At 45.2% G+C, this 25,141-nt stretch overlaps 3 protein-coding genes across 4 annotated transcripts in view; 1 reads left to right on the forward strand and 2 right to left on the reverse strand.

Annotated features, from left to right (window-relative positions):
- myripb (myosin VIIA and Rab interacting protein b) overlaps nucleotides 1-9,396 on the forward strand; it is an 84,516-nt gene extending 75,120 nt beyond the window's left edge. For both annotated transcript variants that reach the window (XM_072710725.1, XM_072710726.1), the window contains 4 exons: nucleotides 1,748-1,909; nucleotides 2,666-2,755; nucleotides 2,831-2,891; nucleotides 5,806-9,396. In XM_072710725.1, coding sequence (XP_072566826.1) covers nucleotides 1,748-1,909; nucleotides 2,666-2,755; nucleotides 2,831-2,891; nucleotides 5,806-5,852 — 360 coding nt within the window. In that variant the 3' untranslated portion in view covers nucleotides 5,853-9,396. The remainder of the gene's footprint in view (nucleotides 1-1,747; nucleotides 1,910-2,665; nucleotides 2,756-2,830; nucleotides 2,892-5,805) is intronic.
- A 10-nt stretch (nucleotides 9,397-9,406) lies between these two features.
- Nucleotides 9,407-12,179, reverse strand: prlh2 (prolactin releasing hormone 2). The gene is made up of 3 exons (XM_023797293.2): nucleotides 12,073-12,179; nucleotides 11,137-11,328; nucleotides 9,407-10,445 (listed from the first exon to the last, which is right to left on the reverse strand). The coding sequence occupies exons 2-3, from the start codon at nucleotides 11,306-11,308 to the stop codon at nucleotides 10,249-10,251; spliced, it is 369 nt and encodes a 122-aa protein (XP_023653061.2). The 5' UTR covers nucleotides 11,309-11,328; nucleotides 12,073-12,179; the 3' UTR covers nucleotides 9,407-10,248.
- An 8,050-nt stretch (nucleotides 12,180-20,229) lies between these two features.
- On the reverse strand, nucleotides 20,230-24,984 carry zfand1 (zinc finger, AN1-type domain 1). Its single transcript, XM_023797306.2, has 8 exons — nucleotides 24,872-24,984; nucleotides 24,207-24,249; nucleotides 24,062-24,101; nucleotides 23,262-23,389; nucleotides 23,082-23,173; nucleotides 21,646-21,767; nucleotides 21,320-21,475; nucleotides 20,230-20,480 (listed from the first exon to the last, which is right to left on the reverse strand). Exons 1-8 carry the CDS (start codon nucleotides 24,924-24,926, stop codon nucleotides 20,304-20,306), a joined length of 813 nt encoding a protein of 270 aa, XP_023653074.2. The 5' UTR covers nucleotides 24,927-24,984; the 3' UTR covers nucleotides 20,230-20,303.
- Nucleotides 24,985-25,141: the final 157 nt, after the last annotated feature.

Here is a 25,141-nt window from a genome sequence, read left to right on the forward strand (position 1 = left end):
CCCATGTCCCTGGAGATGTGTTGCCTAGGTAATGCATTGGATGCTTACTGCAGTGTCCTACGTCAGGGGCGATTCTAGGTTCAGAGCTTTGGGGGTGCTGAGCACCCAGAGAGCTGCCCAGCAAGGCAAGATACACTTTACTCGTCACAATGAGACTTTTTCCCTGCCTCTCAGTGTACTTTCAATCAAAAGGCAAATAACCAAACCACGTGTACATTTAATAAAATATATGACTATTTAAACACTGATCCAACATTATTCTTGATTGACAGATCATGATCTTCTACTTTTACCTGAATGCCCGTCCTTTTTTTGAAAAAACTTCCTTGTATCCATTATGAACCTGGCTGTCTTTCTGTGCAAAATACACACACACACACACACCAGAAGTTATAAAGTTAATGGGCATCCAGTCAGTTAGCTACCTTAGGTGTAATATTCGGAACATGAAAAAATAACCAGCTTCTGTCGTTCCATTTCAAAGAGGACTGGTAAAACGGTTGGCAATTTAAGTTTTTAGATTTAGGCCATATAAATTTCAATGGGAGCAACAGGACGGTCAAAATGTTGCTGATTTTCCTACAGAGTAGAGCGGATTGTAGGGTAGCAAACATCGTCAGAAAACGTGTTTTCAACACTGCAGTTTACCTGTAAGGGTAACAGGGCTGTCAAGTTTTGAAGACAGGCAAGAGTGACATTCCACAATATGCCTTTTCATTGGTTGTTGTGTTGTATTCTACCCAGATACAATAGTACTATTTTCTGATTGGCTATTGTGTAGACCCTTTCTTTTTTTTTTGATTGGCTGGTAAGTGACAGGCTCTTGGGGCAAATCTTGTCCGACTTCAACGTCATAAAAGAGGCGTGTTTCATCCGAGTTCCGACTTGGAGATAAATAATCGAATGTATCATAATGTCACTCAGCTCAGAATTTCCGAGTTCCGAGAGAAAAATGAACGCACCATTAGACTCCAGCGGAGACACGCTTGTTTTATAGTGAGGCGCTACTGTGCCGCGGTCTGGGGAAAAATTGGGGTCTGCGGCATATTAGCCTACAAATTATTTTTCCGCGTGAGAAATACAATGTGTGGCGGGAGTGCGTGACAAAAGAATGAAAAGAGTGACTGTCACTCTCAATGCGTGACACTTGAGAGCCCTGGGGTAATGTTTTTCAGCTAATAAGAGACATGGTCTGACTCCTACTACCTAACTATATAAAGAAAGAGTTACTGAAGGTTAAATGCAGCTAACATGTCCTGTTTTAAGCCAAGTACTCACACCACCGCTCCAATGCGTCTCAGCCACCATTGCTGGAGCCAGTCAGAGTAGCGGAGAGTGAAGCTGGAAGGAACCATTTTTCGGGGCTGGGGGGGGGTATCTATACTAGTTATTAAAATATTACATCTGAATGATTTTTCATATTTTAATACTGTCTCACATAAACAGCATGAACTGTTAAAAAAAAGTTAGAAATCTGAAGCACCCCCAAAAATGGGCTAAAATCGCCCCTGTCCTACGTCATCCTTTTTTTTTTGAGCGCCCCTCCTGATTTGACCCCACGCCTTTTCTGTGGTCAAGTACCTCAAGTAGACAAGTCATTTTTTTAAATAGTTTTTTTCACTTGTAAAAGAGCATGATGTCCCCCAAGCATGTCTGATCATTCAGCGTATAAAGGGGAGACGGTCACTATGACAACGCGGCGGTCCCCGTAACGCCTGCCATGCATCCCGCATCCCGCACCCTGCAGGTGTACCTGGCAGCCGGCACGGTGTACGGGCTGGAGGGAGAGCTGGGAAGCCTGGAAGACTGCGCCCGAGCCATCCAGACCGCCACCTCCGAGAGGGAGCTGGCCCACCTGGAGGAGCAGGTGGCCAGTGCCGCCGCTCAGGTGCAGCAGTCAGAGATGCGGGTGGGTCTGGACCGCTGACGCCCAGCTGTATCCTCACCTCTGACCCTGTGTGTGCGTAGCTACTCACGAGCAGCGGCTAAGGATTATGCTAACCACAGTTAGACAGAAAGCGTCACCTTTAACCACCGCCCATGGTTAGCAAACCACATGCTAACTGAAGCCAGCTGATTATGCTGAAAGGTGCTATAGAGAAAGCATTATGTTTAGCCACTGCTTGTAGGTAGCCAACTACATGCTAACTGAAGCTAACTGATTATGCTGAAAGGTGCTATAGAGAAAGCATTATGTTTAGCCACTGCTTGTAGGTAGCCAACTACATGCTAACTGAAGCTAACTGATTATGCTGAAAGGTGCTATAGAGAAAGCATTATGTTTAGCCACTGCTTGTAGGTAGCCAACTACATGCTAACTGAAGCTAACTGATTATGCTGAAAGGTGCTATAGAGAAAGCATTATGTTTAGCCACTGCTTGTAGGTAGCCAACTACATGCTAACTGAAGCTAACTGATTATGCTACCAAGTGCTATAGAGAAAGCTTTATATTTAGCCACTGCTTGTAAGTAGCCAACTACATGCTAACTGAAGCTAACTGATTATGCTACCAAGTGCTATAGAGAAAGCATTATATTTAGCCACTGCTTGTGGTTAACCAGCTACATGATAGAAGTTAGTCCAGCTGAGAAATAATTTATTGTCTATATTATAGTTGAAGCCTTGCCAGATGCTGAAACAACTTTGTTTCTCCATCTCTTCCAGGTAACTGACATTGAGACAAGGATCTCGGCCCTGAAGAACGCCGGCTTGAACGTTGTCCCCTGCGACCGCTTCTCCAGGTTCAAGCCAAAGGTACGGCTCGTGTGACTGCTCCCCCTACTGGCCTCTGTTAGCCCCTAGCTAATTTTTATCCTGTTTTCTCTGCAGCCAGAAACCATAAGCTCTTCAAGACAATTACGGAGGAAGCTACCGGCCCCTCCGACGAAAGGTACAGATCATGACTCGTGTAGATGGGTTCCGACCAGTATGGACCAAGTTTCAATCGCTACAGACCAGTACAGACTAGTACAAACCATGGGTCACTGTGACCCTACTGATGTAACAGTGGCATCAGCACAAAAAGTAGAAATCGATAACTTTTCTCTGCGTCCACGCATTCCAGGTTTATGGCTAGTGCATTGCATATGTTACCGAAGAACGTTAAACCCCATCCAGGCGATATTTGTTTGTTTTTTTAACAAACCGAACAGTAAGCCTGCCGCTTATTGCCTACTACAGGCCTGAGCCAGTCTTTAAACATCTGGACCTCTAGCCAGTTGTCTGAGAATTTGCATTCACCCATGTTGACAATATGTTTGGTGGTCTGAGCGATTGAGGAGTTTCACAAGCCAGCGTATCCAGTTCAGCACGCAAAATGGTTGAGACATTGAAGGACCATTGGATATGACGTCCGCATCATAGACATCAACTAACTCGAATTAATGAGCCTAATCCCACATTAAAATAAACCTACTCAAACTTTAGCAGATAAACTTTTAAACACAAATTGACAACTCATGTTTTGAAAAAAAAAAAATTTAATACTTCATAAATTTGCATTTCATACATTTTTATACCTTTTAATGGCCTTAAATTTGATTTAATACCTTTTAATACTTTTTAAAACTCTGCAGGCAGCCTGTTTGATATTCTGCAAAAGAAGTATGCATTTCTAGACCGCATTTGAAGGAGTCTTCCAAATGACGCATTCAGCCTTCGAAGCTTTATGGCACTTTTCCACTGGGGTACAGAAACCGACCCAGACCGCGAAGAGCTACCTGTTACTGCACGCTTCCAGCTTGTTCGATTTTACACTGCAGAAGGATTGACTTGGTATAGGCACGGCCAGGTTGGACAGTGACAGTAACGGAAAACCGAAGAGACTCTTGTTTACTGTTCACACGGTGTACATCATGATTTCTTATGTGCTAATTTCCACTAGCATGTTTGTGAGAATCGCCATGTTATGTTAGCATTGACTGGTAGCTGAATTAGTATTATCCTGCGAACATTGACATTATGAATCCATTTCGTTCAGCCTTTCTGTCGAACTTCTTAAAGCAGGTTGTCAATTCACAAGTTCCAGTTTATCTGAAATGCACATCGCGATGTATGATACTAGTAATAATATATAACATATGGAACATGTCCCGTTCCGCTTCACATAACCTGTGCATATAGACGCAGATCACCCAGCACGCTTTACTTCCTAGTAAATGGGTCAGGTATTGCTCGGTTCCTGATGGAAGTGGAAAAGCGCAGTTAGAAAGATGCAGCCCCTGAATTTGGACATAGTGAGTTTTTTGGCTAGGATCTCCTCAATGGGTTTACTTTCTGGAATCGCCTGTCCAACAGGTCCTACAGGTACACTCTGACCACCATCTGACCTGTCCCATTAGCGCCACAGTCAAAAAAACCCAAAAAAACAAAACAATGTACTACATCGATCGCTCCCCATCCCAGTCCTCGCCACGCAGGAGTGCACTCTTTCATCCCATTCCGTGTGGGATCGATCGCCTCTCCAGCTCGACGCCCGAGAGCGACGCCTGCCACTCTTCCTTTGAAGGTCGCGTCAGTAGTCACACCTTGCAGGCGGCAGCGTGAAAAGCACTCAGGGCTGAATGGGCATGAAAGCCGGGCGAGCGTGTTCAATTAGCCACGGAGAGGATTAGCCTCCTTTATTGGGGGGTGGCATTCAGCAAAAGCCGGCCCGCTGATTAATAGGCGTCTCCCCCACTCAGATGAATAACTTCAGCAGGTAAATGACTCATTTACTTTGTTGAGATATATCTTCAAAGATTAGTCAGCCAGACCAGCTCGGACGTGAGCCATTTAGCACCTCTCAGCGATGACTGTGAGCTTTTATGTCAGATGTGTTTCAAATGTGGTCACGAGACACCTGGTAAAACTTTTATTTTTAATCCTTAATATCATTTATTTCTGCCCCAGCTCAGTTTTCCATATTCAGATCAAAAACATGCCGTTTGGTGGACTAGTGTCTTGAAATTGCCCTTAGTAGGTGAGGGTGTGTGAGCATCGTCACTAGGGCTGCAACTAATGATTATTTTGATAATCAATTAATTTGTCGATTATTTTTTCGATTAATCGGGGGGGGGGGGGGCAATTTGATTTCCAGCAATTTTTAATAACCCAGTCTGTCTTTGTACAAAGGTTGTTTCCAGCAACTCACATAAAAAACAAATGTATGCTACATTAAGAGTATATTAAAAAAAATGTGTGGCAGCTGAATCAATGTAATGAAATACACAAAATCTTGTTTTATGAAGTGCAACCAGCATGGTGCTTTAGATAATGTATTCAGTAATCCAGTTTTTTAATGTAAAAGCACAGACTACCGCTGCTGCCACAAAGAATGTTATTAAATAATTGTCTAATGTTATTTAATGTTGATACACATGTGACAGGGGGAGAGAGCACGCAAGCGATTGTGTCTGCATTTATTACGAACAAACAAAGTAAACATTTAGGCTATTGCGGAGAAAAAGCCTTTTCCGCATTTTACGCTAAAAATACCACTTCTTTACCTGTGTTCCACCATTTCTTTACCTGTGCTTCACCATGTTTTTACCTGTATTATACCATGTTCATATCTGTTCCACCACTTCTTATCCTGTGTATTACCATGTCTGTATCTGTGTTTCACTTTCTTTACCTGTGTTTCACCATATTTGTACCTGTTCCACCATTTCTTTACCTGTTTTACCATGTCTGTACCTGTGATTCACCATGTATTTACCTGTGTTTTACCATGTCTGTACCTGTGTTTCACTTTATCTTTACCTGTGTTCCAAAATTTCATTACCTGTGTTTCACCCTGTGTGTACTTGTGTTCCACCTTTCAGATCAAAGCGGTTTCCCAGAGTTACGCTCCCGAGCTCCGTGGCTTTAGTGACGCCGGCTCCACCATTGGGGGAGTTCATCATCCCAGTGCCTTGACAGAGCATGTGTCCAAGTGCTGCTCCACCAACACTCCTCGGACGGACCTCCTGTACGGGAAGAGCTGTGCGTTCTCAAACATACATGTATTCCAAATCTACGGGAAAATATATTTTTATACAGGCCGAGATGAGCTGCACAAAAATGAAAAAATACTTCATTGCACACCCATACTGACTCTCTGGCAATGAACTTCCTTACAGTGGGAATTAAGAATATGACATAAGGTGACGAAAATACATCGACCTACATAGAAACACGTTGAAAATTGTAGCTCCAATTTTACTCGCTTGCTTGATCGTATATGTTGTGTAATGTATTAATAAATCTAATGCACGTGAAAGTGGCATAACATAATATATTTTTCAGACATACACTCAAGTTTGGAAGGTGTTGAAAAGAAGTGTTTTTTTTTCTGGGTTTTGTGTTTTGTTTCAAAAATACTCCCAGAAAGACTCCAGAGAGCTGTCCCTTGAATCCCACTGGGGTAGCTTGTTAGAAAACACTATTCTCCTCTCATTATTTTCCCTAAAGCAAGATTGTATCCGTAATTTTGGTTTTTCATCCATTCGACTCCATTACACAGTTTACCTGCTGCAGGCGCGCGCGCGCGTCCTCCTCAGGCCACACCCACTTCCAGGTGCTTTCGCTCCATAATGATTTTACTCAGTCTTGGCAATTTCAGTTATTGATTTTTTTTCGCTTGCGGTGTTTATATTATTTTATGTTGCGTCCCTCCGTTTCGTTTGAATTTGTTTACGCTGTGGTTCACAAATCTGATTTTCTGACTTAGACCAAGCGTCTCTGTTTCGGTTTGCTTGGCGCGGTTGTCGTACTCCTTCTCGCCTCTAGCCTGGATGTTTCGTCTGCTTACCTCAGCACCTCCGGCACATTAATATTTTTTTAGTCTGTCATATTTGTGACACCATGCCGACGTGTAACATTTAAATAATTCACAGAAAGGTATTTGCGCGGTCTATAGGTGTGTGGTCCAAAATCCATCCTGAAACTTTCAGAGTGCGGTTTATTTTCCTACAACGGCTGTAGTAAAAAAAAAAAAAAAAGACTTTCTTTATTTTCTACCCAGCTTTGAGTTTTTTGGTGTCTTTTTTTCCGTTGCCCTTTTTCTATTAAATAGGTTTTTGTCATCGTATGATTCGCTTGCTGAACTCCTGTATTTACGCACATGCGAGATGCCTCGCGACCTCATTAAGGAACCGTGCATTGTGGGAACTCGCCTGCCGCTTGCTGGAGTGCTTTAATGTAGTGCTGCTCCGATTAGCCAGACCTCCATACTGTTGGTCACCAGACATTGATGCTGCGGCCCTCAGCTTCAGACAGATTTGTAGCAGCTCCTCCGGTCAGAGGCATTGGCGTTATTTCCATGAATGTGGGGCATCCTTTTACCTCAACCTTAATCACCCACCATGAACAGGAACCTCTAAGATCCACTAGTATATTATAATGAATATATGATGTCTGCATATATACAGTACTGCGGAAAAGCCTGAAGTAGTCAAAGAGAAATGTTTAAATGATTTTCATATTGGTGTAGAACTATAATTTATTCTCTCAGTGTATTGGCCATTTCAAAACCTCTGTTATAGGGAAGCTGGGGGTGGGGGTTGATTCAGATGCTTAAAATCTGAACAATTGGATTGGTCGGGGAGCCCATACGATATGCTTTCATGGGACCCAAAATCTTTAGCAGTGTCCCTGCTTGTATACCCTCATCTCCGTGTTTGCTGTAACCATCCAGTACACCCATGTAATTGTTTGGCTAGCATACCATGTTTAATCAATGGCTGAGCAATATCTCGTTAAGGTATTCAAGTTAATAAGTTAAGTGAGCTGGTGGTGAAATGTGTCAGATACATGGAATGGCTGGGGTGCCTCTGAGGAGAGGTTTGGGAACTGAAGTGCTGTTCATCTAGGCATCTATAGGAAGGTATAAGTAATTTTGGAGGTCAGAACATTTTTTCGTTTTTATTGGGCTGCTACTGTTCTTTTTCCTCTTGTCTGTTAAATTGTGCTCGTTTTGAGCAAACATGCATTTACTACCCAGATAAGTAGCATTCTAAACATTGTCTTCGTAACCCTTTCGCACCGCGCGGTGTGTGTAGGCCACGTTGCATGTGTGTAATATAGGTACTGTAAGGATTGCAGTGACCTGTCTGTTGATGTCTTTTTCCCCCCACGCCATCTGGTACAGCTCTGTCCATCTTGTGGAAATCGGAGGACGGGCGCTCTTTATTTTCAAAGTTGCAAAAAAGTGACGCTTAGAGGAGTAGATGTTCCAACAGGGGGTACCGAGCTCAAATCGACTTCCACCTTTAGTCACGTTACTCCATTAAAGTGACATTTGTCTCATTCATTGCAGCCCAACTCATCTTTCTTTATATTTTGCATCGTGTTTAGTCACGTTTTTTCCCCCTTTCAGGCTACAGTTCTTCTTTCTTTGCCCAGTGTAGTTAAACCAGTAGACGTTTTCTAGTAACGCTTACTCAGTCCTGATGGGTTACACCACTTTTTAAGTAATGTATTTTTGTACTATTTGGGGTGATCGTTGGAATACTAGAGATTACAGAGAACTGACTCTCGTAAGCTTCTTTTATTTCTTCTACAGTGGATCCTCTTATTCAGTGGATTTCTCTGCCTGCTAGTTGTTCTAAAGCACATAGTATATATACTATTAGGCCGTTTATAATCATTAGCACTATTTTTTAGCTGGTATGTTGAAGCAGGAAGCCGTAGTCAAACATTGTGATTTGATTTTACTCATACTTACCAATAAGCTGATTTGGGTGATACCATTTTTAGTTTTTCTTCCCCCCCCCGCCGAAAAAAAAGCTGTTGTTAGCTTCAAGTTGATGAAATTCTCCAAATCTTCTGATCTTTTCTGTAGAAACCAGCTGATACATTATGAATATGCTTTGAACAGGTTCCCGGTGTGGGTTGCCTATGGACTATACTTGACATTGTTTGTCGATTACTGGCCTCAAGCTACCCCATACTATTTCCATTTCTTACGTATCCTCACATTTCCCATCGCTGTTCATATCATGCGGATCATATCGACTGGGGCGTTTTATGTGAAGCATGTTCGAAATAACGTACAAAATCATACGCGAAGCACAGCTAACAGGTTGATTATAATTTGATTGTCCTGTATTTTTCTATTTAAAATAACACTGTAAATGAGCTTGGAGTCGGGCATTGGGGAATTGTATACATATTAAATCATGACGTCGTCCTTGCGTGCAGTATGTGAAAAGTTGCTGTTGTTGAAACGGAATGATCGCGGTGAAATGTGCAACGCACACCGCTTTTTTCGGTCTGTATCCGTATGCTCAGCCGTCTGAACAGGTAATGTACGAGAAGAATACGAAAAAAGCCAAATAATAGCATAAAATGAATAAAGTGGTGTTCGACATTGTCCTCAAACTGTGTGCCAAATTGTTCTGATCGAAAAGTGTTATTGTACATTAATAAAAACGTTACATACCGTACAGTGGCTGAATGATTTTTATTAATAGTAATTGAAACAATTACGGCGGTGAAGAGCAAGAATCCACCACACTGATGATAAGCTGAAAAATATGAATTTTAATAATCACATACACTGTAGTCAGAACATAGTACAAAGAATAAACGGATTCGTATTTTAGTAGACCACCCCTTTATGCTGTTAACATCTGAAATCAGGTGAAACAAATACTTTATAAATTATCTGATGAATGGGCTAGGAAGCGAATTATGTTCCAATTAAAAGTAAATTGGCCCAATGACATAATCCGTCTATTCTGGCAATAGGTTGAAATAAAATTGCGGTGCCTTTTGTCACTCTATAAGCAAACCAACACCAGACAGCAGCTTGGACAAAAGCTGCTAAGAACGGACGGGGATTCATTTATGCAACCAACGCGGCTGAGACTCCGATCGTCGGGATAATCGGGAGACTCCTATCGATCGTCAAATGCGATAGATTTGATTTTCATCGTAATTTCCGCTCTCGAGACTTCATCACCAAACGGTCAGAACATTTAATTAATTCACAATGAACTAACTGTTCGTCATTTTAGTATCCTGAAGTTAAGTACAGCATTTCATTATTTACTCAAATATGATAGAATAACAGTGAAATTAAATATCAATTTCCAACTGTCAAAATTGTGCAAAGAATTAATCTTTATTATCGTATATGGAAATACTCGTATGTTACACCCAGTTCAGATGTGCATTTTTAAAATTTAAAACACTTAGTGCGAGTCTTTGTCGTATAAGGAATCATCCATGGGGCTATGCAACTGAAATGGGGGATGATCCGCGTGACAGCTGACGGCCCGTCGTCATGGCAGCCAGTGGGCGTCCTCGCCGATCAGCGCGTCGGGGAGCTTCTGCAGGTCTTTGGCCCTCAAGCCGCCGAGAAGCAGCGCCAGGCTGTTAACCAGGGGTCTCAAGCCCCCGCTGGCGCTCTGCCTCTTCCCAAACCTCCCGATGGGTCTCACGCCTCGGCCGACGTACCAGAAGGGGTCGATCTCTGGACCTTTTTAATTATTGCATTAAAAAAAATAATAATAATAATACATTTGAAGTAGCCCAGTCGACACGTTGAATGCGCACTTTGTGAATTTCTACTGAAATCTACTCAGATAGCCTATGTTGGATGGAGACAGACATAAACCGTAAGGTGTTTTATTAACAGACCACGCTAAAAAGCCTCTTCTTTTTGTAGATAATAGATTAACCTAGTACCGTAAAAGGGCTCCTTATTGGTATTGCAAATACGAAAGTTTTATTTTCCTCGTTATTTGTTTTTAACGGCGTTACGATTTAAAATCGTCACTAACGCATTTCTTAATGGAAAAAGCGATAGGTGGCCTTTTTTTGAATTTCCTTTCCTATACACCAGAAGTGAACCTTCCCAGGGCCGTAAATTACGGTTGAGCCAACATGAGCCAGGATGAAATATGTTTTTAAAATAAATCCAACATAGAATACACGCAAGACACGATTTTCTGCCTTAGCGCTTCTGATTGTTGGCATCACAGCTTTATTGTAAAGAACAGGCCATTTAACCGAACTAAAATCCTATTAAAATTTTCAACATTTTTTAGTCTCACCTTCGGATATTATTATAGACCATTTTGATTGTAAAATGGTCCCTAAGGTCACCGTGGGGGAAAATACAACATGATTGGCGCCGTTTTCTTTCATAACGCGGGGACCGAACTTACTTCTGTTGTCCACGCTGTGGCCGATGTGGAGGTCGTGCTTGAGCGTCGTGCTGTGTGCGGAGATCATGCTGGCGGACAGGAGGAGCAGTGCCGTGTAAACGGCCGTCACCCTCAGACGGGTGCACTTGGACAGGCACTGCTGCGCGGGACACGCAGCCTCGGCTGCCAGCATCGCCAGGAAGAGCAAGGTCACTGTAAGATTTACCGGCATATTACATCGCATGCTAGGCTTTGATTGCAGCAATCTAGATTTATTCGTCGCTAATACAAATGCATTTACAGGGGTGCATTTCAGAATCACTTTTTATTTCTGCTTTACCAACAGACACCATAGCGTGTTTGAGGAAATCCAAGGGACCTAATCAGCCCCCCCAAACACACACGGTTCTCCCACAATATTGGTATGGACAGAACCTATCGTCCATACCCAAATCTGCGCCAATGAGGAAATCATTTCCCAAAACGTTTTAATACACGCTGCCAGTAGTGTATTAATTTATTAAGAGATTTATTTGTAAGAGATTCATTTACTATATAAAAGTGTGTTACACTAGCACATACTCGGCACCAAAATGACAACACGCGCAAACGTGTATATAAGCTCATTTAAACCATATATCCATCGAGAGCTGGAATACTTTTTTAAACGAACACAATTTGTATTCCGCTTCATTGCACTCCACACATTCAAAAGCACATGCGTAAGTTGTGAAACTCCTCAAATCTCAATTTCCATTCTATTTTCTTCTAAAACGGAAAGCAGATATAAATCTCTCTTGAAGTACTTTTAATATTCACTCGCCAATTTCTAACAGCCAGATATTATAGCTAGCCTACATTTAATGGATGTTCTACTTGCCATTAGATTAAACTACATTAGCCTGATTGTACGGCAGAGTCACAGGTATTAAATTAAAACCTTGTCATTAAACTTACCTTCAAGCACAAGTTGTATTGAGCCCAGCGGGCGTCGTTACGAGGTCCGCTCCGTCCAATGAGAAGTTGTCATCACGGCCAACTTATATAGCCCCCACGAATCCGTTTCATTAGATATAAGAGCGACATCTCACCGCCGCACGGCTTGCTAATGATCCCACTCTCCACACACCCCGGCCCCTCCCACAACGGAAAAAAGAGAACTTTCAGGGGGTGTTTTCCTATTGCATGGCACGCCGAAATGCATTAAATCACGGATCGGCGACACGGGGCCCCACATTGACTGAGCTGGGAGCTTTTGGCGTGCAATGGAGGTTAAGGGCGATGCACTGGCACTTGACATAGGTGGTATTCAGCACTAACACACTGGTAAATACGTTTAACTATTAAGACTGCATGCAGTCTTTCAGGAATGACACCATTAATGCATGGTGTAGGCCTATAGCCGTAGATATGTGGGATTAAGTAACATCTAATGTTACATTACCTCCGCTCTTGTAGTGACATCCCATTGGCGCTGCCTGTAACCATTTAGCGCAAGTCTATTACCCACATCTTAATGCTTATTGCTTGACTTTTGTGTTGCATTCATTTGCGCGCCTTTAATATAGTATGCATGATTTAGTTAATACATAATATTTGACAGACAAGTGTCGTGATTATTCAATCTTAAGGAAGCGTCACTTTACTGTGTTCGGTGTACTAGGCCTAATGTCATCTACCCCAACTAATGTAATTTAATTCAAACCAGCATATTAATTATAGACTGATAGAGCAGATATGGACGAGTGTATGAACTTTGTCATATTAGCTGGATTTGGAGCGCTTTTTTTTTTACTACATTTTCATTTTTCGATCGCTACAATGAGTGTTTTGCCGTTATTCTAAAGAATGAATTTATGTGTTTTTAAATCATAGATCAGTCGTAGTGTTGACATGCATTGCTCAGAAGCAGGTTTTCATCACTGTTGCGACAGTTGTCGATTAATTAGCGTGGGGTCATAGGATCGCCGTAAATTCAGCACAAAGACAGATCACGTTAACATTTGTAATGTGTCTGCTTTATGCTTGTAAGGGGGATGGGGGCAGCGACTCAATCATATCCCGCATGTACCCCACACCGCCGCTGTCGGGGAAGGCGTTCGTCCGCGTCGATCCCGCTAATTAGCCCCGAACATGCGGTCGCATCCACATTTGGGTTTTAACTAAGACCGTAGCGGTGCTCGCGAGGCGCATTCATCGCTTTGCGTATTGCGCATGACTAAGACGCAATTAGCAAATCGTGCGAGTGGCTCGGCACGCCAGCTGCTGCACATCTACCGTCTTTCTACCTGCGATTTATCTCTGCGGGATCACTGAGGTACCTAGCAATGTACCAACACTTTCTTAATCATGTTAGAACAGGACGTAAGACACGTAGAAATTAGGCACTTGTATTCTTGAGGGTGTTTCTGCAACACTTGGAATTAATATCAATCAATAAAATGCCTTTGGAGATTCATTATGAGACCCTTGTAGGAGTGATCATGATACAGTAGTAATTGACCGGCTTAGTGTCCTCAAGATCAAGAGTGAAATAATCCATTTGATGTGGGATGAGGTGAGAACTTCATCAGGGTGACAAGGTGGCCTTGAATCTGTAGCAGTCATTAACAGCTCAGCCAGCAGATCTGGTGTGTCTTAGTGTATCACTGGTTTGTCAGTCCATGGGTGGGTGTTGTTCTAGTTGCTTATCCAGTGCGTGGTGACCCCTGGAATGCATCACGGGAGTTGGGGGTAGACCCTGGATGCGTGGTGACCCCTGGAATGCATCACGGGAGTTGGGGGTAGACCCTGGATGCGTGGTGACCCCTGGAATGCATCACGGGAGTTGGGGGTAGACCCTGGATGGGCCACCAGTCCATCACAGAGAAGACACACAATACAGAAAATTAGGGCTGGGCAGTTAATCCAATTTTAATTTCAGTTATTTTGGCCTCCAACAATTATGAAAACAAAATAATCAGGATGAAATGTTATTGTTTCACAGTGAAGCTCCCATTTCGTCTTGTGTTTTAAACCTGACGCACCATCTTCCAGCCCCTTGGTATTTGTTTCTCAGCTGAATTAATTTTCAAGGTTGAGTTCGAGGAAAGCTACTGTTAAAAAGACAAGTTTTTTTTTAAAAGTTCAATAAATACATGATATTTCCACAGTCAGTGAGTAATTCTATTGAATAACTGTGATCTCAATATTGACCAGAATAATATTCGCCCTAATCGAGAGCAGCTCTACAGGAAACACCAGTTCATGTAACTGCCTCTGACCATAGGTGTCGAGTCCATGGGTCCACGCCATCGCAAAATCCGACTGACACTTTTATCAAAATGTAATTTTTATCACAGACTGTCACGCCCCGCTCCGTCCGCTCCCGATATGTGCCACGCCCACCTCACTACCTCCTGTTTTCGCCCTGATTGTTCTCACCTGTGGCTCGTTCTCCGTGGCATGTCTTGTGTATTTAGTCTTCGTCTGAGTCTGTCTTCGCCAGACTCACCATTGATGTTGTCTATCGTGCTTCCCCGGTCCCGTTACCACAATAAATCCCCTTCGTTCCTGAAGTCCTGGCTCCGATCGTCTGCTTACCTGCACCGCTCGCCCGCGATCGTGACACAGACACTATATTTAAAAAGCGTAGTCTGTGTAGTTTTTAGGTTGACAATCCCTGATCAAGTCTCCCGGTTTATGCCATTATTCCATCTTATGAGCTTTCATGTGAAACTCAGCAGAATGTATCCTGGGCTGCTCTCATACCCCCTGCTCAGCAAGCTGAGACCCCACCTTTTTTGATGGTAATCTATTTTCACCAAATTTTGCAGTTTTTTTTTTATCATCCATGTTACTGTTTTCACTGCAGCTGGATTGACATGTATGTGTTATAGACATGGGGAGAACATGCTACCTTCACACACACAGAGCCGTGCTCAAACCCACGGAGGGCTGAGGCCAACGTGCCGGCCCATTTTATCTTTAAAAATAGCCCGCAGTTTGAAGGTCAGGGGCAATGAATGGCCCTGTAGGTTTATGGACTGTCTGGATGCTTCCCCGGGCTCGCTGGCATCTCCCCACTGCACACCGCCTTGTCGACAACGCGTCGCTCCATAAATCCTGGCCTCCACGCTGTGTGGGCCGAGGCTCCCATTGATCTTCTCTGTTCCCCCGGACCGGAGACACCAGCCTCCCCTGTCATCCGTCAAACGCACGCCTCTCTGCAGCTTACAGGTGTGGGCACCCGCTTTATAGAAAACAGCGCTGTTTTGCTAAAGGATACATATCGCTATGCCAGAATGGCTGGCTCAGCCAATCACAGGCTTGGTTCAACCCAAGGCCTTACACTTGCCAACCAATAAGAATTATAAATGATTATAATAAATCAGAAGAAAGCAAGTCCAAGTTCTCATATGCTGGCTTAAGCAGCTGTGGTCTCAGGTTCACTTCCAGTGTAATGTGGATCATTCATGTTCACACGGTTTAAACACACGGTGTATGAATGGGTAGGTAATCCCTAGGAGGGAACAAAGTCCTGCACACTTGGCCCATTGTACTTCCTGGCATTGGGCCCTGGGTCACCATGGCAACGACTCGCATGCAGTTGTTGAAAATGAACGTATTTATTGAAGAGTATAAAGCAGAAGTGAAATGAAACGGGGTTTCAAATTTACTATGATTGGCGCTAAATGTGTTAAAAGATGGATTTAATAAATTACAAAATTTCAAATTTTACTTAAAATACAAAATTTGCAACACTTAGTTTACAATAAGGAAAATAAAATCTAAATATGAATTATATATTAATTTGAATATATATATATATATATAATATAGTTGCCTATACAGCAGGGAGTGTAGAGCCTGTCTTCCTTAGTTGCCTATACAGCAGGGAGTGTAGAGCCTGTCTTCCTTATCCGCCTATTCAGCAGGGAGTGTAGAGCCTGTCTTCCTTAGCCGCCAATACAGCAGGGAGTGTAGAGCCTGTCTTCCTTTGTCGCCTATTCAGCAGGGAGTGTAGAGCCTGTCTTCCTTAGCCGCCTATACAGCAGGGAGTGTAGGGCCTGTCTTCCTTTGTCGCCTATTCAGCAGGGAGTGTAGGGCCTGTCTTCCTTAGCCGCCTATACAGCAGGGAGTGTAGGGCCTGTCTTCCTTTGTCGCCTATTCAGCAGGGAGTGTAGGGCCTGTCTTCCTTAGCCGCCTATACAGCAAGGAGTGTAGGGCCTGTCTTCCTTTGTCGCCTATACAGCAGGGAGTGTAGAGCCTGTCTTCCTTTGTCGCCTATTCAGCAGGGAGTGTAGGGCCTGTCTTCCTTAGCCGCCTATACAGCAGGGAGTGTAGGGCCTGTCTTCCTTTGTCGCCTATACAGCAGGGAGTGTAGGGCCTGTCTTCCTTAGCCGCCTATACAGCAGGGAGTGTAGGGCCTGTCTTCCTTTGTCGCCTATACAGCAGGGAGTGTAGGGCCTGTCTTCCTTAGCCGCCTATACAGCAGGGAGTGTAGGGCCTGTCTTCCTTTGTCGCCTATACAGCAGGGAGTGTAGAGCCTGTCTTCCTTAGCCGCCTATACAGCAGGGAGTGTAGGGCCTGTCTTCCTTTGTCGCCTATACAGCAGGGAGTGTAGAGCCTGTCTTCCTTAGCCGCCTATACAGCAGGGAGTGTAGGGCCTGTCTTCCTTTGTCGCCTATTCAGCAGGGAGTGTAGAGCCTGTCTTCCTTTGTCGCCTATTCAGCAGGGAGTGTAGAGCCTGTCTTCCTTAGCCGCCTATACAGCAGGGAGTGTAGGGCCTGTCTTCCTTAGCCGCCAATACAGCAGGGAGTGTAGGGCCTGTCTTCCTTTGTCGCCTATACAGCAGGGAGTGTAGAGCCTGTCTTCCTTTGTCGCCTATTCAGCAGGGAGTGTAGAGCCTGTCTTCCTTAGCCGCCTATACAGCAGGGAGTGTAGGGCCTGTCTTCCTTTGTCGCCTATTCAGCAGGGAGTGTAGAGCCTGTCTTCCTTAGCCGCCTATACAGCAGGGAGTGTAGGGCCTGTCTTCCTTAGCCGCCTATACAGCAGGGAGTGTAGAGCCTGTCTTCCTTAGCCGCCTATACAGCAGGGAGTGTAGGGCCTGTCTTCCTTAGCCGCCTATACAGCAGGGAGTGTAGAGCCTGTCTTCCTTAGTCGCCTATACAGCAGGGAGTGTAGGGCCTGTCTTCCTTTGTCGCCTATTCAGCAGGGAGTGTAGAGCCTGTCTTCCTTAGCCGCCTATACAGCAGGGAGTGTAGAGCCTGTCTTCCTTAGCTGCCTATTCAGCAGGGAGTGTAGAGCCTGTCTTCCTTAGCCGCCTATACAGCAGGGAGTGTAGGGCCTGTCTTCCTTTGTCGCCAATTCAGCAGGGAGTGTAGAGCCTGTCTTCCTTAGCCGCCTATACAGCAGGGAGTGTAGGGCCTGTCTTCCTTAGCCGCCTATACAGCAGGGAGTGTAGAGCCTGTCCTCCTTCAATTTTTCAAATATCTCTATATTTTCAAAACTGTAGCTGTTCTGCGATGGAAGTGTGGGCTTTACCAGGAACCTATAGGAGACAGGCACACATATCCATATACCCACTCTCTTGGAGGGAGATCAAGTCAGGCTAGCTGTCAGAAGACAGGAGCTGTTTGTTAGACAGTTAGTTAATTTACTGTCATTCATTTGTAATTAATGCAAGGTTATCAGAAGTCCAGAAAACTAAATTTAATATAAGACATGGAAGTGACGTGTTACATCAGCACTGTGTCCATCCGGGCAGTTTAGCTGCATGAGCTGTATCCTGTCCTCAGTGCCATCTCTGCTGTTTGCTGGGAGTCTGCAGTCCAAAGACTGCATCATGTGACACTGTATGTGTGCCCTGTGATGGATTGGCATCCTACCCATGTTGTACCCATGCTTGTACCCTGTGCTGCCTGTGATCGGTTCCAGCCCCACCCCACAGGTGGGTTACGAACTAACAACCAACAGCATCAGGATCTGGGCTCTTATCAGGTGTTGCCTCGTCCTGCCACACCAGTGAGTGTTTCAGCCTGTGCTGTAATTGTCTCTCCTTGTGCTTTTACAGCTTGATGATCTTGGTACTTTGACTTGATAGTTGTTGTCCTGCAGCTACAGCCAGTGTCACTCCTCCCCGCCACGAGCCTGACCAGGATAAGCGGGTGGAGAGATGGATGATAAATTAAAGAATTCTATACTTAGACCCTTGGGGGGGGGTGCAATGCCCCCAGTAGGGTGGCCATTTTCAATCAGAAAGGGGGGGTGGGTCCTGACTATAAAATCTGATAAAGGAGAAGGTGCAAAATGGAATTAGAAAAATACTATTTCAGGGAGACTAGAACTGCCTATGGCACTGACTATGCCTCTGTAGGACAACGAAGTAAATTCGAGGCTGATTGGAGGGTCTCAATGGTCCTACACACTGATCATTGGAGCTGTGAAAGAACAAGGAAAGCCAATTACAGCAGAGGCTGGAACAGCCTGTACCAGGGCGAGTCTGGGGGGTGAAACAGCCTGTACCAGGGCGAATCTGGGGGGTGAAACAGCCTGTACCAGGGCGAGTCTGGGGGGTGAAACAGCCTGTACCAGGCCGAGTCTGGGGGGTGAAACAGCCTGTACCAGGGCGAGTCTGGGGGGTGAAACAGCCTGTACCAGGCCGAGTCTGGGGGGTGAAACAGCCTGTACCAGGCCGAGTCTGGGGGGTGAAACAGCCTGTACCAGGGCGAGTCTGGGGGGTGAAACAGCCTGTACCAGGCCGAGTCTGGGGGGTGAAACAGCCTGTACCAGGGCGAGTCTGGGGGGTGAAACAGCCTGTACCAGGCCGAGTCTGGGGGGTGAAACAGCCTGTACCAGGGCGAGTCTGGGGGGTGAAACAGCCTGTACCAGGCCGAGTCTGGGGGGTGAAACAGCCTGTACCAGGGCGAGTCTGGGGGGTGAAACAGCCTGTACCAGGCCGAGTCTGGGGGGTGAAACAGCCAGGGTACCAGCCTGTACCAACACAACAGCTTGGGTATCTCCCCAGGGAATGTTAAAGCTTTCAGAAGAGACAGGAATCTCCAAATCAGTGTTGCTTAGAATGGATTATGTGACAGGAGAATGAGTGCTAATTAATTTAACGACATTTAACAGCCACTCATTTATTTAGGATCAGTCTCACCTCTGATCACTGAAATTAACCATAATTCCACCCAATTTCAGTTCCCACTTATCCTGTAAATGTTCCTGGTGAACTTGGGAGTCTCTCCCAGAAACTGGATTCACCATCACAGGGTACTAGGCAGGGGGACACCCTGGACGGGATGCCAGTCCATCACAGGGTACTAGGCAGAGGGACACCCTGGACGGGATGCCAGTCCATCACAGGGTACTAGGCAGAGGGACACCCTGGACGGGATGCCAGTCCATCACAGGGTACTAGGCAGAGGGACACCCTGGACGGGATGCCAGTCCAACGCAGGGCACTAGGCAGGGGGACACCCTGGACGGGATGCCAGTCCATCGCAGGGTACTAGGCAGGGGGACACCCTGGACGGGATGCCAGTCCATCGCAGGGCACGAGGCAGGGGGACACCCTGGACGGGATGCCAGTCCATCGCAGGGCACGAGGTAGGGGGACACCCTGGACGGGATGCCAGTCCATCGCAGGGCACGAGGCAGGGGGACACCCTGGACGGGATGCCAGTCCATCGCAGGGCACGAGGCAGGGGGACACCCTGGACGGGATGCCAGTCCATCGCAGGGCACGAGGCAGGGGGACACCCTGGACGGGATGCCAGTCCATCGCAGGGCACGAGGCAGGGGGACACCCTGGACGGAATGCCAGTCCATCGCAGGGCACGAGGCAGGGGGACACCCTGGACGGGATGCCAGTCCATCACAGGTACACTGTGGGTAACTCTGGGATGAAACTGGAGGAAACTCTACACGTATAACTGGAGGAGGGAATGAAAACTCCAAGCCTGGAGCAGTGAGGCCACAGCGTCACTTATACCAAGAATTTCTGGGCACTTTCCTGAAACACACTCACAATTTTTAAACCGCCCTTAAAGTCTTTTTTTTCCACCTCCCTGCAACTACCCCCAATATGTGCTAAAAAAAACTGGGAAAAAAAACAAGAAACACATAGAAAACTTTTATCATATACAAAACTTTAATTTTAAAGGAAATGACATCATAAAACGTTGCTGGGAGATGCAGGCCCCTCAGGACCGAGGGAGATATGTGTCAAAGTCAGGGAGCTCTGTAGAATCATTGTCCAGGTACTCGAGGATGATGTTTCCCCCGTTGAAGAGCGGGACGTCTGGGTGGGACAGCAGTGAGAGCAGGGTATCATCCATCTTCAAGACCCTGCCCGTCTGCGGGTGGCACAGTCTCAGCTTCTGAGGGCAGCAGGCAGGACGAATTCAGATGAAAGTCACATGATACATGCAAGGAGGGTACAAACCATCGGTGGCATCTGCTACGTTCTGGAAACGGGCAGACCTGGTCAATGTCAAATCAAGTCAAACATCATGTCAGCTGGTTTCTGCACGCCTATCTGGAACAAGCTGTTCAACACACACCCAACTGAACGTGACTGTGGAAGCCAATGGAGTCAATGTGAGCCAGCATCCCTGTGGGAACATTCTGATGAGGGACGGCATCCTAACTCACCGAGCTATCGCTGTACTCTGACATCTTTGCTTGTAGATGTGCTTTTGTGTGCATATGAGTGAGAGAACCCAGTGGGCGTGGTTCCATTAAATTAGTGCATATGAGTGAGAGAACCCAGTGGGCGTGGTTCCATTAAATTAGTGCATATGAGTGAGAGAACCCAGTGGGCGTGGTTCCATTAAATTAGTGCATATGAGTGAGAGAACCCAGTGAGCGTGGTTCCATTAAATTAGTGCATATGAGTGAGAGAACCCAGTGGGCGTGGTTCCATTAAATTAGTGCATATGAGTGAGAGAACCCAGTGGGCGTGGTTCCATTAAATTAGTGCATATGAGTGACAGAACCCAGTGGGCGTGGTTCCATTAAATTAGTGCATATGAGTGAGAGAACCCAGTGGGCGTGGTTCCATTAAATTAGTGCATATGAGTGACAGAACCCAGTGAGCGTGGTTCCATTAAATTAGTGCATATGAGTGAGAGAACCCAGTGGGCGTGGTTCCATTAACTTAAGGCTCTGCACACAGACCGGGAGAAGGCGACCTGAAACCAGGATAGTCGTGTATCACCTTGGCTGCCACCACGTTGTTGTTGTTCTTCAGACCTGCTTGCAAGGCTGCAAAGTCCACCACTCTCCCCACGGTCCACTTAGAGCAGAAGAACATGGGTGAGCTGGTCTCCCTGGAGCCTTTGGGCAGAAAGACTTGGAAGTACGTTCTTTCTGTCTGCGGGTCAAGAAGAACGCAGCTGCATGGGTGAAGATGATAAGCTGAACGATGAGACTACAAATTCCCCTTCGGCTACGATCTTAAGTGATGTCATGCGCGCTATCAGGAAGTGACAGGCCATGGAGTTGGCTCCGCCCCCTTCTCCACCCAGATGTGCCCGCAGGTACCTGTGGCAGCCCCTTGTCCCCAACAGCGTGGAGCTTCAGCTTCATGAGTGCCACCTTAGCCGCCGTGGCGCTGTTCTTCGCGCCCTTCCGTCCTTTGCTGGTGGACGATGCTGCCTTTGACTCTTCAATGGATGGAGGGACAAATTAAAAAATAAAGAAGAATCTCTCTCATTCAAAACGCTCTAGTGCAATTCTACAGAGCCCCTGCAAACAATTATGCTGGTCGCATGGGCACCTGATTATTTCACATGCGCGCCGCTTACATTCACATGCCCACCTGAAATTTTCACATGGTCAGTTCGCTCTAGCCATCACTTCCAGGACCCAGTGGGACATAAACCTGACATTTTTATTAATAATTCCACTGTGTCCATTCACTACCAATGACTGTAAGTGAGCAACAGCAATTTAGTTTTATAGTAGTTAGCCGATGATTTCAGTTGCATTTGTATAAATGAATGCATACAATCAATACAGAAATGGATGGGTAGCTTGAACTTAGGTGTAGATATGAGGTCATGCAGGATAAAGTAAGAGGATGGGTTTCACTCTTAATGGATCCCCCCCCCGAAATATGAAGAATATATTGATGCCCTTGGGCATTCTATCCAATACCGCTACCGATTTGATCCAAGGTTGCTATACTGATCCTTATATTCACAGTGCCGGCCTGAGAAAACTTGCAGAGTTGGGGGGGGGGGGGGGGGGGTGCACTATTGGGTTGTTCATTCCAGTACCCTAATGTTTGAGCCCCTTCTCCTACCTCCCCCCTTATTGGCAGCAAAAGTTCATTTCCTGCTCCCTATAATAATATAAACATTTAAATTACCAGGTCAAAAATATTCTTTTAAAATTAGAATAGTTTCTCAAATTGAAACATTCAAGTCAAAAGCACCAATATTTCAGTGTCAATCTGCCCATCGACACTGCGGTAAAGTTAGCTATATATTCTGTTTTATGGCTGTAATATCTTACAACAAAAATCAAACAACACCCCTTAGGTTTTTTCAAGATTTCTTTACAGCCAAATTGAAATATTTCAGTGTTTACTGTTGCGCTTCAAACTTATGCAATTATTAATAAATATGTATAAAGCTACATAATCTGACAAGAATTTCCCTTTGGGATTAATAAAGTTCTTTGAATCTTGAATCTTGAAGAACTAAGGGTTGAACATAGGGACTAAGCTATAAATAGTTGTCGCTCACTTACAGTCAATGGTAGTGAATGGACACAGGTTTATGTCCCACTAGGTACCGGAAGTGACGGCTAGAGCGAACTGGCCACGTGAAAGTTTCAGGTGAGCACGAGAAGATATGAACATTTGAATTTTTGCACAGGTACCTTCAGAGACTCCGTACAATCCAGTGCTGCACTGCCCTCGCGTGGCCACATGGAAAAATTACACCAGAGTCAGAATCTGCAGTGTGACCCACCTACAATTTTTTTCACAAGTTCCTGGGTAGCTGCCATACGTGGCCCAGATGTTTCTAGCCTCACACATTTGTGGTCATCTTGATGTCGATGCCTGTTAGCAGAATAAAGTAATACATTTAAATAGATTCCAACATCGATTCCATTTCACACCAGTGTTTGGAGAGTCGTGGGATACGTACGCAAGGCAAAAGTGCTTCTGACAGTGTGCACACACAACCGGCACTAGCTCCTTCCCACTGCAGTTTGCGAAATCACAATGGTAGGATATACTGCCACCAGAAGGGGGCGCCTCCTTCACTGCTGGGATCTGAACAAAGAGGAGAAAAAAGAGCCACCTGAACGGCTGAACCCTGGGGGGCGCTGCTGTTTCTTTTATGAGAGAATTATGATGGATTTGCTAATTTAAATCTGAATCAATAATTTTGTGTTTAAAGACTGCTCTGAGGTGTTTTTGCAATAACAATGATACAGGCAACATATAGGAAAATAATACGGTCATGTGCTAAAGTAATGTATTATTATGGAGACTGGTCACGAATAACATCACAATCGTGTACTGAACAATAAGGACGACAGATGGATGTTATTAATTATTGGCTAAATGATCCAAAACAGATTTAAAACAGAGTAATATAACCTATGTTGTTCAGTGGTGGAGTAGGGGCGGCACAGGGTAGACTACAGTCTCACACCCCTGTAGACAGGGTTCGAGTCTCTGCCTGTGTTTAGGTTGCATATTCTGGATGTATTCCGCCTACCCCCCCCCCCCCCCCGTCCAATAACATATCCAGTATTACTCCGTACGGTCAGCCTGATCGGATGTGGATTTGGGAACAACTGAAAAATATTATCGCAAGAGGTCAACCTGGGCACACACTAATGGGTGTCATGTCAATAGAGACGGGACATAACCGCGGGACACTGGCTGCCTGCAACGCTGCCCCCTGGAATCGTGAAAGGCGTCCAGCGCTGCCGGTACCTCCGTACAAGAATGAGACCCGCGGCTCCTGTGCTCCACGCTTTAATATAAAATGGAAAGAAAGTGTAAAGGCGAAGCGTTTTCATAACGATGCTGATCTCCCGGCTGTCGCGACACCACAAACATGGTGATAAGTTGCACTTACCAAAAAACGCCTGAACATGCATCGCACACAAATGGCAGAAAATCTATCAGGAAAGAAAAAACAGATGCGTACGATATGAAGAAAGTTGCGTTAAAAAGAAACCGCTACAATAATGGGTAATCACATATAGCTTAAAATAGAAAAAATGAAGTTAAGTACAGTACCCGAATCAATCAAAGGCTCTTATGACATTGTTCGTACAAGACACTGAATGAACTGATTGCGGCCTGTAGCTCGCTGCGGAATAAAGCGTCTGTGTTCAGCCGTAATAATTCGACTTAATATAATACAAGATATAAAGTTAATGACTGACCCCAGGACAGTGTGGCTGGATGGCAGGACTACCAAAGCAGTCTCTATGTACACTAGTGTAAAAGGCAATCTGTAAGCATGGGAGGGCTTAAACATGGGATAGACTTACTTAGACTGCTTATTTCCATTTTGAGTTTTAATATCCCACGTCCAACAGTATAAATCCATGTGAATGAGCACACACACATGTATGTCTTCACCATTATTTGCCGATGCGGGCAGGTTTAACCAGTTAACCGTGTTTCTATCTGGGCAGTCAGGAATAGGGCCGTGACAACAAGATCGGAAGACGCGGATTAATTAAATAGCGACGTGTTAATATTTTGAACAATCAGATTAAACCGTATCCTCACCTTTCTGGCTACAGGTTTCAACCTGACAGTGCTCACCGATATCCAGCTCGGCCATTTTGCCCTGACGTCATCATTTTTTCAAATGTGTCCCGCCCCCTAATGGTTGGGCAGTGTCACGTGAGGTTCAGACTCCACCCCCGAGATCGGGGGTGTTATTGCAGGAAATTCCACAGTAATAGCGCGGCTGGGGAAAAGATACTGATGAGAAAGTTGTTAAATTGTGCGTTTTTGAAACTCCCATCTCCCATCTGTGTTAGTTTTAATGTCGCT

Source organism: Paramormyrops kingsleyae, chromosome 4 (genome assembly GCF_048594095.1).
Source record: "Paramormyrops kingsleyae isolate MSU_618 chromosome 4, PKINGS_0.4, whole genome shotgun sequence".
Taxonomy (NCBI): Eukaryota; Metazoa; Chordata; class Actinopteri; order Osteoglossiformes; family Mormyridae; genus Paramormyrops; species Paramormyrops kingsleyae.

Coding starts and splice junctions, on each gene's coding strand:
- prlh2 (XM_023797293.2), bottom strand. CDS start 11,308: ATGCTGGCAGCCGAGGCTGCGTGTCCCGCGCAGCAGTGCCTGTCCAAG. Junction 10,446..11,136: donor CCACAGCGTGGACAACAGAA/GTAAGTTCGGTC, acceptor ATAATTAAAAAG/GTCCAGAGATCGACCCCTTC.
- zfand1 (XM_023797306.2), bottom strand. CDS start 24,926: ATGGCCGAGCTGGATATCGGTGAGCACTGTCAGGTTGAAACCTGTAGC. Junction 23,390..24,061: donor GGTCTCATTCTTGTACGGAG/GTACCGGCAGCG, acceptor CTCTTTGTTCAG/ATCCCAGCAGTGAAGGAGGC. Junction 21,768..23,081: donor ACTTGTGAAAAAAATTGTAG/GTGGGTCACACT, acceptor CATCCATTGAAG/AGTCAAAGGCAGCATCGTCC.